At 38.4% G+C, this 14,600-nt stretch overlaps 2 protein-coding genes across 2 annotated transcripts; both read left to right on the top strand.

The window, feature by feature from the left end:
• Positions 1-1,923: 1,923 nt before the first annotated feature.
• Positions 1,924-2,889, top strand: LOC120526678 (olfactory receptor class A-like protein 1). Its single transcript, XM_039749834.1, has one exon. The coding sequence runs from the start codon at positions 1,924-1,926 to the stop codon at positions 2,887-2,889; it is 966 nt and encodes a 321-aa protein (XP_039605768.1).
• Positions 2,890-8,344: 5,455 nt separating this feature from the next.
• Positions 8,345-14,355, top strand: LOC120526677 (olfactory receptor class A-like protein 1). Its single transcript, XM_039749833.1, has 2 exons — positions 8,345-8,423; positions 13,382-14,355. Exons 1-2 carry the CDS (start codon positions 8,345-8,347, stop codon positions 14,353-14,355), a joined length of 1,053 nt encoding a protein of 350 aa, XP_039605767.1.
• The last annotated feature ends 245 nt before the right edge of the window (positions 14,356-14,600 follow it).

Here is a 14,600-nt window from a genome sequence, read left to right as displayed (position 1 = left end):
AAGTGCTTTCTGCCCCCCTCTTCACAATGGCGCATAGTGTTAGTGGGAGGGGAAATGGGTTGATGAGCGAAGGCGAGCAGGGCGCGAAGCCCCCTAGTTTTATTAAAATGCAGAAAAACACAATTGGTCGCTTTAAAGGTAAAGCAACAATAATAATTATAATAAAATTACTATATATTCACGTATCATTTTCTTCCCTAGGGGCTTCTGATAGCTGCCTAAATGTTCTGCTAATATTGACTTTATTTTTTTCCTTCTAAATGAAAAATGTATTAGTAAGTCTCAGTAATAGATTTCTGCATTTGTTTCTTTATGAATTAAAAAAGGTGCAAAGGTGCAAAGTGCTGGTTCAGTTGTCCTGACTTTGTGAAAACATGCCTTTGACTTGGTAAGTTTCAGGTAAGTTCCTGCATTATCCTGCATGTGTAAAAGGGTTGATGTGTGAGTGTGACCTGGATAGGACGGGCATTCTCTCCATGGCGAGTGTCCTCAGGCGCTATTGGCACTGGTTTTTACTTCTAATAATTGTAATGAAAGAAGCAAATCTGTTTGAGGGATAGACTCACTATGCAGTATGAAAGACTTTAATGCTTGACCTACAGCTCTATCTTGCTATAGCTTGTTTCTACACATCCACCATTGTGTCAAAGCTTTTACTAGATAGGACATCTAAATAATTTTATATGTTTTTTTGTGCATGAAGAGCTAATCTAGGTGTAAATATATACAGTAAATATATACATTTATGTCCAAATAATTATTTAAGGAAAAAATAAAAGTGGCGTAAGAAATATGCTTCTTTCACACAAAAGCAATATATGAAGTCAATATATTAACACTGTACTTCATTTCTAAATGAAATAAACCCATCTTACCATTTATAAAAGATTCCAATTACACTCTTTACCATACTAAGCATGGTGGATGGATCCAGGTTTTGGAAGTTTACTTTACAATCACATGTAATTGGCAGCACCATGGTGAGATAGTGGCTAGCATGTCTGTCTCACATTCCAAATACCTGAGCTCAGTTTCCATTCCAGTCACCACCTGTGTGGAGTGTCTGCTGTGATTTTCTCCTGATACTCCAGACAGTTCCATATAATATATAACCTGGTCATGAGTCAGTTAAGATATCCTGGGCTGTAATGTAACAAAAGCTCTAATCAATGTGCCATGGTAACAGTCATCATTTAAATGTACATACGGAAATTAAAATCAAGCAAAAGCCATCAACTTGTCGAATCTCTTCACTGCCTTTACATTTGAGCAGTCGTGCACACAGAGCAGGAGATTGGTCACAACAGCAAAATCAAGCCAACTGAACATACAAATCATTTACTTACAGTAAGGATATCAAACATAAGAGCCCTCAATACATTATGGAGGTAAGACATCTCCAAGGATTAAGTCTCAGAAAAATAAGCGTCCCATTGGTGGATATTACAGTCCAGTAATCTCACATAGGATACAATGGCTTAGTGTAATCAAGTGCAATAGCATTATGTTATACACATGCAGAAATATTCGAGCTCTATATAGATGACATCACAACTGGAATATGAAACTGGAATCGAAGGTCTGTGAGACAGCAGTGTTCGGTACTGTACTGCTAAGTATTTGCAGGAGTCAGATGATATTTTAAATACTGTAATAGACAAAAGAGTGGCCAGATGAGTATCTAATGCAGTTGCTCAAAAGCTATGAGATTTTGGTTTATACTTTGGCATGGTCGCCATCTATGGGCAATTTCATCCTTTATTTATCCCTTTAACCTTCAACTAAATCCATCAAAAACCAGAATGAAAGTCTGACAGGACCTGATGTCCCGGGAATTGGCTCCAGCGCCTTCTGGCCCAAAAACTGCATTCATTTCTGGGAATGTGTAAATAATTTTTCCCTTTTTTCCTTGCAGAGGGCATCATGGACACAACAGATACAAGACAAGTCTTCAAAGCCACAGCTTTTCTCATCCTTACAACTATTAGCATTCCAGCAAACATCTTTGTCTTTTGTGCTTTCCTTCGGACCTTTGTGATAGAAGGCAAACTTATGACAGCTGATATCATTTTATGCCACTTAACATTTGTTAATTTGTTAGTGGCGCTGACACGCAGCATCCCACAGACAATGGCGGCATTTGGCTACAACAACATGTTTGATGATGATGGCTGTAAGTTGAATATGTTCTCCTTCCGTATCTTTCGAGGCCTCTCTATAAGCCTCACCTGTCTGCTTAGCACCTACCAGGCAGTGCTGATCTCTCCAGCCACATCCAGACTCACCCCTCTGAAGTCTAAAATTCCTCAGTATCTTAAACATATCATTGTTATCCTTTATGTTATATATTGTGTCTCTAATTGCAATGCTCTTATAAGTGCCGTAGCCTCTTTCCCCAATAACACCATCCCTCCTTTCACTTTTAACCTTCAGTTCTGCTTCATTACCTACCCTACCTACATAGACTTTATCTCTGGAGGTCTGACCAAATTTTTTAGTGACCTCCTGTTTATAGTGTTGATGGCTATCATGAGCGGATACATCCTTGTAGTCCTCTATAGGCACGGCAAGAGAGTGAGGAGCCTGAGGAGTTCAGAGAGCAGCCAGTCTGGAGTAAGAGCAGAGGTCAAGGCATCCCGAGCTGTGGTCACTTTGGTCACCCTCTACTGTCTCTTCTTTGGGATTGATAATATAATCTATCTCTACTCACTGACTGTTCTTAGGGTTGCAATCCTTTTATCAGACATTCGAGTCTTCTTTGCAACACTGTACACTTCAGTATGCCCAGTTGTAGTCATTATCACCAACCCAAAGGTCAAAATCAAAACAAGAATGAAGAAACAGAATGGAGAAGGCCAATTTACAGGCACAACCACATCTGCTCTCTAAATTCTGATTTGATTTTTCATTCTCAAACACATCTTCATGCATTCAAGCAACATAAAATATGTAATAAAGCAAAAAGCTGAAAAATTATTCAGAGAAAATGCAAGCCTAAAACTATAAGATCATAGAGAAAAAGCCTTTTTTGTGCATGTAATGAACTTGTCTCTTAATTTTTGTTTAAGTTGTTTTTATTTTATATTTCACTAAAACTCTGAAAATGAATTTAGGGTTAAAATGTGGGTTTCTTTTCTTCTACATGTCATGCTTATTGTCTGAACTTTTTGCATCTTTGTAACTGCACAATTTTGGACACCTTGAAGAAACACAGTTACAGTCACTGTACTTTTAGTTGAAATGGAGGAAAACTGAAATGAAGTGATACAATGATGGTACTGACAGTCACAAGGATGTTTAAGAAAGAGATGCAAGAGTTTGTCAGATGAGTAGACATGAAAAGTCAAGGAGACAAGAAGAAAATAACTATTCAGACTTATATCTAGTATAAACATTTATTCTGAGCTTGATAATGTTTTCTAAGGCACAGTTCTGCTGCTTACTACGTTTTTCATCACAAGGGGCCTCATGTATAAATGGTTGCGTAAGAACATTTTCACGTTCAAATCGCGATTTATAAAGCCACACATATTTCCACGGTAGCTCATACCCTGTCGTACGCAGGTTCTCTGCTCGGTTTTGCAGACTGGCGGCACCCAGTGTCAAAGCAGTGCTACTGTTCCTGTGTGGTTATTCTTTCTTTTTCTGATGCACATCCCTGATGCGGCTTTATAAATACACAGAAATTAACCGCATATTGGTTATTATTGATTGTAATTAACTTGTAATAATATAACGGTCCACAGAATGGTTAAACTATTCCAAATACCACAACTGCTTTAGCGTTGTTACTCTCACTGCACCTCGGATCCCACATTGGATCATCTTTTTCCATATTACTCTCACTGCATCACTCGGAGTATTTATATCACTGTATCTGAGTGTGAATCACAGCTCTACAGCAGCTGACTGGAAAGAGAATTATCGGTATATAGTATCAAGCACACGCTGCCTCAGCCATGCTGTCTATTGAACTGCTCTCATATGACAAACACTTCAGAGCCTTTCCTGTACTGACCTTGCAGTTCTGAAACAGTTTCACCCCAAGAACTCTAAACGCAATCAATCAGTCCATCAAGTGCTCCTTGTAGAATTGTTTTGTACTTATTAGTATAATCACCTCACTGTAAACTTGTACTACAGTTATTATATTTCACAACCTGAGCCACTTTATAAAGTGCGTATTTACATATGATGACGATATAATTTTTAAGATGAAATGCAGCACAATATGTTTATTATATTATACAGATAAAACTAACTTTAACAACACGGTGCCGCAGCACTAGCGAGCCTCTGTCGCTCCATTCACAGATTGTTCCTGCCTCGCGCTGTATTCTTGCTGGTGCTGACGTGACACTGGAAGGATAGATGGATAGAATAATTAAACACGTACTACAAAGATATTTTGATGTTCCTTAAAGGTTTTGAAGAATCAGCATATTATTATTATTATTAAATAATCTCTTTGAACCTAACTATTAGTTAGTTAATATCATTAGTATTATTACTAACTGGTAAAGGATGTCGCCGAGTTGTCTTTGGCCGAGATGTCTTTGGCCGAGTTGTCTTTTGCTGAGTTGTCCTTTCGTCGACTTGTCTGTCACCCAATTGTGTTTTCACCGAGTTGTCTTTAGTAGTCCATCGCCCAGTTGCCCCTGAACGCTGTAGCTCATCAGTTCTACACTGTACTTTCTGCATTGCACTTTCTAAAATGTGAACATAGGGCAGAGGAGCATGGCAATATGTTGCATAATTTCACTCTTCAATGTGATATTATTTACTACTACTACTACATAGAACAAATACAATTTTATGAGCCTATCTTCATGAATTACAATAGCAGGCTCATCAGACATGTGTGTGAAAGTAGCCCTTGATAGATTGTTAAGTCCACTCACACACCCAGTTTAGTGTCTCCAACCTGCACAGCTTTAGGGGTGTTGGAGAAAAAACGCAATGCCCAGAGGTACATCCACACACATACTGAGGGAGTGTGGAAACTGAGTGTCGGATTCAAGACCAGGATGCTGGATTTAGGAGAGCTAAACCCTGAACCACCATCTTGCTGGTCATGTCAACCACCTAGAGCACATTATACTGGTTGCCGCATTCTAGAGTAAATGCTGACATGACGTTAATTACACACCCATGTGATGCACATCATGTCAGTCAACACCTCAACATCCTCTATCCATACAATCTGCAATTTCAGCAATAATCTCTGGGTAAAAGATGGTTGTGATCTGGATTCTTTAAATTTCCATGCATTTTCTACACCTGTACATAGACTTTAGGTTCTACTGTTTGTTAAAAATATTGTAGAACCAGTATTTGGGGTTTATCTTGAGTTTAAAAATTTCTGCCTTCTTATTTCAATACTAGTATGAGTGACATTTTGTGAATTGTCCATTTACTACTGCCATTGTGTTGCTATGCTTGGATGACTGGAGGTGTGTAGTCATGGACGATCGAGTCTACTTCCATCACAGTCTTTGAAATGGTCAGTAATATTTCAATTAAAAATAAAGCATAACTTTTCAAATGTAGATATAACTAGTAAAATGCTTAATGACACTGACACTAAGATATGACTGCATTTTCCTGTGCCACCTTAAGCCTAAATAAATGAAATATGTTCCAAAAAAAGTGTTTGCTTACTTGGCACCCTTTTAAATGAAGATGTCAAACAACATTCAGTGTGAAAAGTACATAATAAAAGAGAAAATAATTGTGTGTGTCGTATATGTGTCTCTCTATGTACTACACTACCTGAATAAAAATATTCATCAGGTACATCTTTGGAATGTGTTTGGTAAAAGTAAACACAGACAGTGACCAGATTAGCAGCTGCCACGGACCACCTAAACTTTGTGCTGTTCTCATCCAAAAAAAGTTCATGAGAACAGAAAAATTACAATTAAGGTAATATTTAGTGGTTGTGGTGATGTTCCTGATTATTTCGTGCTCACAATGCACAAGCTATAAAATGTGAAATAGAATGAGAATGTGTTAATTATTCTGTTTATACATCAGGGGAAATAACTCCTACGACACTCTGTACCACTATAAACACAATGAATGTCTCGCTTTGGTATTGTCGAATGTCTCCCTTGTGTTATACATCAGTTGGTGTCAGAGTTCAGGCCCCCTTGTGACAGCTACCTTGTCAGAGAATATAAAAATAATCCACAGTAATGTAATAACACCACAGTCCTCATCCAGCTGTCCTTTTATTTATGATATAGTTCATCGCATGTAGACTGCAGGTAAGAATGTAGTGAGTGTTGTGCTTTAGGAAACTCGGGCTTACTTTGTATGTGCAGAATGCTGAAAACTGCTTTGTGATAATCAACGTAAACCTTGTATAAGGCTTGATATAACAAATGATGTATATTTAGTTAATTTTCCTGTCTGGAAACTGACAAAAGAGAATTGTTTTACAATAAGTTTCTTAATTAAAATATATTTTAAAAAGTGAAAGTAATATTGTATATAATTACGAAGAATTCTAAACAATAATCCTTAATTGGATTCAGAGATTTTATCCACAATGTCATAAGGCTACTCAACAATCATTCTTGGTGACAACTGAATGGCTGTTTCTTGTGTTTGTTTCATGTATGCAGTATAATGTATGGTGATGCATTATTGCCCATTTCTGGTAGTGTTCTTCAATGAAAGATATCAAGGAAGAATCTTTTTATACCATGTACATAATCTTTGAACTTGGTCAATATAGGCAGGATAGGCAAGTTGTCTAACAGAAATAGTCAACCAGAAAGTTGAGCAATCATCTAGCAGTCTTTTGTATTACAGTCCAATGCCGTGTGCACTAGATCAAAGTGCCAGCCAAACAAAATATAGGAGTCAGGTGGAGAACTTTGTTTCTTAGTATAGAAAGAATTGTCTGCAACTAAACATCAGCAAAACCAAGAAATAAGTTATTGACTTTTACAACACCAAAGAGCCTCAATGTCCAGTTATTATTCAGGGAGTAGATGTAGAGGTGGTGCACTAGAATATTGGGATCCTCGTCAATAACATGTTGGAATGGTCTCGTAACACAGAGGAGCTATAGAAGAAAGGGCAAAGTGGGCTCTTTTTTCTTAAGAGACTGTGTTCCTTAAATGTGGGCAGCAGCAGTGCGATTTTCTACACTGTGGTGTGTTGGGCTGGTAACATCACTTCAGGAGAGACACACCAGATCAACAAGCTAATTAAAAGGGCAAACTTAATTAAACGATTCACTCTGGACTCCCTGCAAAACTGAGGGCTGTTCTGAACAATGCTGCACATCTTCATTTATACAATAATATTGAGGACTTTCAGCCAACTTATTCACCAGAAGTATGTCATGAAATGCTACTGAAGGTCCTTCATACCAACAGCAATACATCTGTAGGCCTCACTGGCTCTACAACTGTCAGTTCAGAAGTTCTTCTTGCTTTTTACTTTTCTTCCTTTTTAGTCATGTTGGTGTGTGTTTAGACTACAGTGTGTGTGTGTTTATATGTTTTTTATTTATCTAGTTATTAAGCTAAAGATCTGCAGGGAAAGGCTGCAGGCTATACTTCGCTCAATTCTGTTTTTTCCCTTAGAGAAATTTATTCAGTGGCCGCTGCTAATGGACTTGGTGCAGGTATTCAAAATTGCCCTACACTGTGAGTTTAGTCAGTGAAAATTTGGTCTGAGGTGAAATCTTTTTCCAGTGGGGCATTTATTTAGTGTCCATACCTGGATTTTGTTTCTTTTTGGGTCTCACTAGATACCTCTGCTAGTAAGAAATATGAAATGACTGCAATAAAAGACTAAAGGAGTGGAGATTCACTGCAAATGAGTGAAACCTTAGAGTAACAATTCAGTTTATTTTATAAATCCAACTTCTTTTAGGCAGTATTGAATATCGGGGAAATTTGTAAGTTGCATTCCGTGAAGGGTCCATCAACAAAAAATAAAAAAATAGTAAGACAGTAATAGAGTGTGGCTGACAGAACATTAACCAATTAAACCTTGTAGTTATTATAATAAAATGTTTACGTTCAATTTAATTCAATTTTATTGACCCAAGAAAGAAATTTGGTTTGTCAGAGGATCTTACAGAAGAGACCAAGACATTAAAAAAACACAAAGAGCCATCAAACATAGACTTAGTACAAATATATTATAGCTCTAAGCATAATACTTATGGGGAAGCATTAGGTTAACCATATTACACTTAAAAATGACACCGACATTTAGACTTGACTGCTGATTGATACAAATGATAACTGTTCATCCTGGGATTTAAGCCTGTAAATGTTCATTAAAATTGAACTTTTTCAAAAGATTAATAGCAGTTGGAATGAATGAGCATTTGAACTGGTTGCTTTATCCTTGGAACTTTGAACTGATGGCAACAAGTGAAATTGAGAATGCAGAGGGTGAGTCCTCACTGAAAAATATACTCTGCTTTCTATAATACGTGTTTGTTAAAACGGGATTTGACTGTTGAGACTTGTCTTTTTACTACTCTGTTTTACAATTTGATTTGTTCTGTGTTTGATATTAAATACGTTTTACATACCAGGCCACCAGAACACAGGTAAAGATGGACTAAAGGCAAGATTCACAGAAGAATGACATTCAAAGCATTCAGTTTCCTTAAACAATGGAGACACTCTTGTCCCTTTTTGCAGATGGCGTCTGTGTTTTCCTTAAGAGTCAATTTGGAGTATATAATTGTCCCCAGATATTTATGACTGTCAGCAGTCCACACTGCCTGGTCTTTGATGAATGTTTCTGGTGGGTGAATGGTACTTCCTCTGAAAGCAATATTAAGTTCCATGGTCTGCGGTGGGCTGGCGCCCTGTCCAGGGTTTGTTTCCTGCCTTGCACCCTATGTTGGCTGGGATTGGCTCCAGCAGACCCCCGTGACCCTGTAGTTAGGATATAGTAGGTTGGATAATGGATGAAGGTTCCATTGTTTTTGTAAAGTCTAAATGTAGAAAAGGCTACACAAGTTAACAAAATCATCTACCAATAGACTGTGACTGTTCTCATTTTCGTTTAGTGGGCTTACCATCACTGAGTCATCAGCAAATAGTAAGATGAACTCTTTTCAGATTTACCGTGACAACCATTTGTGTAGAGGATGTACAAAAGAGGTGAAAGAAAACAGCCCTGAGGGGAGCCTGTGCGTGAAGACAGCATGTCAGACAGGCAACCATTAACTTTCACTTTTTGAGTCCTGTTTGTTAAAAAGTCAGTCATCCACCCTACCACACTAAAATCCAGGAAGATGAGGATGAATTGTGCAAAACAAAAGAGAAGTCTGCAAACTACAAACAAAAATAGCACTGAGTAAGTCTTGGGGCCCTCCAAGTACTTATATAACAAATGAAGCAAATTGAAAATGGCATACTCTGTACCTTGATTAGACTGATAAGCAAAGTGAAACTGATCTAATAAACACTGAGTTCTCTGTTAACTACCTCTCTTTAAAAGTTTTAATGGTGAATTCATGACCAGGAATGTCAGGGACAATGATCTGAAGCCATTCAAGTTTAGGGTTTTTAAGTTGAGGGGTTTTGTTTTTAGCCACTGGAATTACTGTAGCCTGTTTTGATAGCATTGGTTCCTTCTGCTGTTATACGGACAGCCTTAAAATAAAGCAAACAATGGAGCTGAGCTGCTCTGCGCAAGATTTTAAGTGCCTACCACAATGATGGTCTAGTCCTGGACTTTTATGTTTTTTTAAATTTCTTTACATCAGTTTGAACAAAAATATTTCTCCCTTACTTGTAAACATTTTGAGAAAGTGCAGGTCAGCTCCTTGCTCCCTCTTCTATAATGGGAGCCTCTTGAACCCGAATACCATCAGTACTGTAACCAAGATTAAGCTATGGGATGGTGAGCAGTGCAAGTGCTTTTATTAAAAGAAATCTAAAAATGCTCAAAAAGATTTTCAATAAATAAATAATCCATTACAAAATATTAAGGTGGAGGTTAAAATGACCAAATAGAAAAAAAAAAAAAATCTGTTAAAATGAGATTAAAACAACGCAATGCAGGAAACTCATTAAAAATCCCATAAGACCTGGTGCCTTCCTTAAATGACGCCTCTCCTGCTTATCCTATCCGGACCTCTCAGCCCTGAGAGACATCAACCAGCAAGTAAAGACTCCCATCTCATACAGCTCTTGTCCCACACCGCCAATTCCCCAGCGTCCACGGCCAACCACCGAGCCCTGCACCACCAGAACCACTGCCAATCCAGGCTCCACCCGGCACAGGCACTCTGTACTCCCACCACGGCCATCTCAAAGGCTCCTCCCAGTGTGAGCACCTCCATAATGGTCGCTTCTACTCCCAAAGATGCTCAACAGGAACCACCAACAGCTCCCTCCAGTGCAATGGCCACTCGCTCCTCCTTGAGACTCTACTCCCATCCACCTTCTTCCACTCTGTTCACCGCTTGTTTCCTCATTCTCATTCTCATTCTCATTCTTCTTCACCCGTCTTTTAAACTCTACTGTCTTTTCTTTTTTTTCTACCTCTATTTGATATTGCACTCCCTTTTGTAGGCTGGGGAAGCTGTTGCAGGTGCGATCACCCTGAGCTGATAATAAGGCAATCAGACTGCCCGCACGTGCCAGCAATGCACGGACAGCTGATCGCTTTGCACCAACCTATAGGCAGAGTCTCTTCCCAGCAGATCACTCGCGCCTGCTCCACTCCCTAGCACAAGTACGTTCATTATGTATTTATTAAAATGGCCGCTCTTTTTGAACCATGGACCTCCTATACCACACATCTGCTTCAGGCATTTTACTTGCTCAGTAAAACCAAACTGCTCAAATCTCAAGTTGGAGTTAAAACTAGAAACTCTTAGTGGTTATTAGTTTTTGACTGACGATGGCCAACTAAGAATTTAATGCCTCACCTCACATTTTGCAAAGACAATTTCTGTTCAATTTTATCTTTCAAATTAGGTTTAGCTTTTTCAACACCAAATTTTAACTCTTCTGTGCAGCCCTTGCATCATTAGAATTACCTTGTCTAAATGGACTTTTCTTTTTGAATAATAATGATATTATTGATTTGTTGATTGGACAGATCTTACATTTTTAGCTCAGATAAGTATGTCTTCACAAAAGTGATATAGCTGCTGATAACATCGGGAAACTCATCTAAATCAATTCTTGAGTCAATAAAAATGTCTCAACTTGTGCTCTGAAAGCACCATTGCAGACTTTGATCAGAATATTCACTCCAGAGCTTAACTATACTTTTTTTATACTTTTTCTCTCTTTTTAGGCTATATTGTAAATGATGAGATGTTAAACAGAATGGTAATCAGATAAGTCAAGATGAGGTCTGGCTATCGATTTGTAGGCTTCCTTAATCACAGATAAAAAGTTTAATTTACGTTGTTTGTAATGTTAATAAATCATAGACATATGGTAAAGATATTTTAAGATTATAATTATTAAACTCTACAAGAACAAATGTGGCATATTTCCGTGGAGGATGACTTTCATTTACATACTGACAGCCTGCAAAGTCATGCCCTTTATCTGTGGTGCTGCTGTCTCAATTAATTCTCACCAGTACAATGTGTTAAAATGGACACCATACAACCAAAGCCCCAACAACACCAATACTGAGGTCTGTATCACTGATTGACTCAGACAGCCACATGTCCCTTTAAGCCATAATGCAGGATTCTCTGTATTCCCTCTAAAGACTTGCTTTAGCTTGCATTTCATCCAGTTTATTATGTATGGAGTATGGAGGAATATGGAAGCAGCTTTGGTGCTGTGTCTGTTCTGGGCAGATCAGATTTGCCTGTATCGATGGTTCACATTCATTAAGTAAAAGTGACCTTATCTAACAGTAATGTAAATGCATCTGTCCTCCAGAACGGCAAACATGTGCACATTGACATGTTTGTGCACGAGTTACATTCGCTACCAACAAAAAATGTCATAATTCTTAAACTTACAATGAGGTAATTGTACTTATAAGTACAAACATTTCTACAAGGAGCAGTTGATGGAGTGATAGAGTGCGTTTAAAGGTCTTCGGATTAAACTCTTTCTGAACCACGAGGTCTGTACAGTAAAGGTTTTGAAGCATTTGCCGTGTGAGAAGCAGTTCAAATAGGAAGCATGGCTGAGGCAGCGTGTGTTTGATGCTGTATACTGATAACTGTCTTTCTGATCAGCTGCTCCGATATGGAAAAAGATGATCCGCTGTGGCAAACCCTAACTGGAACAGCTAAAAGAAGAAGAAGGTGCAGTGAGAGTAACAACGCTAAAGCAGCTATGGTATTTAGAATAGTTTGACCATTCTGTGGACCATTATATTATTACAGGTTAATTACAATCAGATGCATTAAACTAATATGGTTAATTTCAGTGTATTTATAAAGCCGTTTCAGGGATGTGGATCTGAAAAAGAAAGATAAACCACATAGGAACAGTAGCATTGCTGGGTGCCGCCAGTCTGCAAAACTGAGCGGAGAACTTGTGTACGACAGGGTATGAGGTACCGTGGAAATGTGCATGGCTTTACGCCAAGTTTAGATTTTATACATCGCGATTTGAACATGGAACTGTTCATACGCAACATTTTTGTGCGTACGCACCGTTTATACATGAGGCCCATGGTCATGAGTCATTTAAGATATCCTGGGCTGTAATGTAACAAAAGCTCTAATCAATGTGCCATGGTAACTGTCATTTAAATGTACATAGGGATATTAAAATCAAGCAAAAGCCATCCATTTATCGAGTCTCTTGACTGCCTTTACATTTGTACAGTCATGCAAACAGAGCAGGAGCTTAGTCACAAGAGCAAAATCAAGCCAACTGAACATAGAAATCATTTAGTTACAGTAAGGACATCAAAATTAAGAGCCCTCAATATATTAAGGAGGTAAGACATCCTCGAGGTTTAAGTCTCAGAAAAATTGGTGTCCCATTGGTGGTTATCACAGTCCAATAATCTCACATAGGATACAATGGCTTAGTGTAATCAAGTGCAATAGCATTATGTTATACACATGCAGAAATATTCAAGCTCCACGTAGATGACATCACAACTGGAATGTGAAACTGGAATCCAAGGTCTGTAAGACAGCAGTGTTCGGTACTGTACTGCTAAGTATTTGCAGGCGTCAAATAATATTTAAAATACTAAACAAAAGAGTGGCCAGATGAGTATCTAATGCAGTTGCTCAAAAGCTATGAAATTTTGTTTTATACGGTACTTTGGCATGGTCACCATCTATGGGCAATTTCATCCTTTATTTATCCCTTTAACTTTAACCTTCAACTAAATCCACTGTATTCATTTCTGGGAATGTGTAAATAATTTTCCCCTTTTTTCCTTGCAGAGGGCATCATGGACACAACAGATACAAGACAAGTCTTCAAAGCCACAGCCTTCTTCATCCTTACAACTATTAGCATTCCAGCGAACATCTTTGTCTTTTGTGCTTTCCTTCGGACCTTTGTGATAGAAGGCAAACTCATGACAGCTGATATCATTTTATGCCACTTAGCATTTGTTAATTTGTTAGTGGCACTGACACGCAGCATCCCACAGACAATGGCGGCATTTGGCTACAAGAACATGCTTGATGATGTCGGCTGTAAGTTGACTATGTTCTCCTTCCGAATCTTCCGAGGCCTCTCTATTAGTCTCACCTGTCTGCTTAGCACCTACCAGGCAGTGCTGGTCTCTCCAGCCACATCCAGACTCGCCCCTCTGAAGTCCAGAATCCCTCAGTATCTTAAACATATCATTGTTATCCTTTATGTTATATATTGTGTCTCTAATTGCAATGCTCCTATAAGTGCCGTAGCCTCTTTCCCCAATAACACCATCCCTCCTTACACTTTCAACCTTCAGTTCTGCTTTGTCACCTTTCCCAACTATATAGGCTTTATCTCTGGTGGTCTGGTAAATTTTTTCGGTGACCTCCTTTTTATAGTGTTGATGGCTATCATGAGTGGCTACATTCTTGTACTCCTCTACAAGCATAGCAAGAAAGTTAGGGGCCTGAGGAGTTCAGAGTGTAACCAGTCTGGAGCAAGAGCAGAGGTCAAGGCATCACGAGCTGTTGTCACCTTGGTCACCCTCTATTGTCTCTTCTTTGGAGTCGATAACATAATCTATCTCTATTCCTTGACTGTTCTGAGGGTTGCAATCTTTTTATCAGACATTCGAGTCTTCTTTGCTACTTTGTATACTTCAGTATGCCCAGTCGTGGTCATTATCACCAACCCAAAGGTCAAAGTCAAGACAAAGATGAAGAAGCAGGAGAGTCTAAGCCAACCCACAGACATAACCACGTCGGCTGTCTAAATTCATTCTCAAAGACATCTTCCAGCATTCAAGTAACGTAAAAGAGTAGGATAAAACAGATTGAAAAATCGTTCAGAGATATAGTTGACAGTTTCTTCTGTTTAAAAGGCCTGGTTAATAATGAATTAAATAATATGAAATTAATGTATAGGAGCAGAGATTTTTTAATGTAACAAGAAGAGAGTAATTTTCAAAGAGTGCAGCATGTCAGCCAATAGAGCCCAATTGTGTTTGTTGACTAAACT

Source organism: Polypterus senegalus, chromosome 3, assembly GCF_016835505.1.
Source record: "Polypterus senegalus isolate Bchr_013 chromosome 3, ASM1683550v1, whole genome shotgun sequence".
NCBI lineage: Eukaryota > Metazoa > Chordata > Cladistia > Polypteriformes > Polypteridae > Polypterus > Polypterus senegalus.
Note: the sequence above shows the minus strand (reverse complement) of the source record. Positions and strands in the feature narration are given on the sequence as shown.

Coding starts and splice junctions, on each gene's coding strand:
- LOC120526678 (XM_039749834.1), top strand. CDS start 1,924: ATGGACACAACAGATACAAGACAAGTCTTCAAAGCCACAGCTTTTCTC.
- LOC120526677 (XM_039749833.1), top strand. CDS start 8,345: ATGAATGAGCATTTGAACTGGTTGCTTTATCCTTGGAACTTTGAACTG. Junction 8,424..13,381: donor TGAAATTGAGAATGCAGAGG/GTGAGTCCTCAC, acceptor TTTTCCTTGCAG/AGGGCATCATGGACACAACA.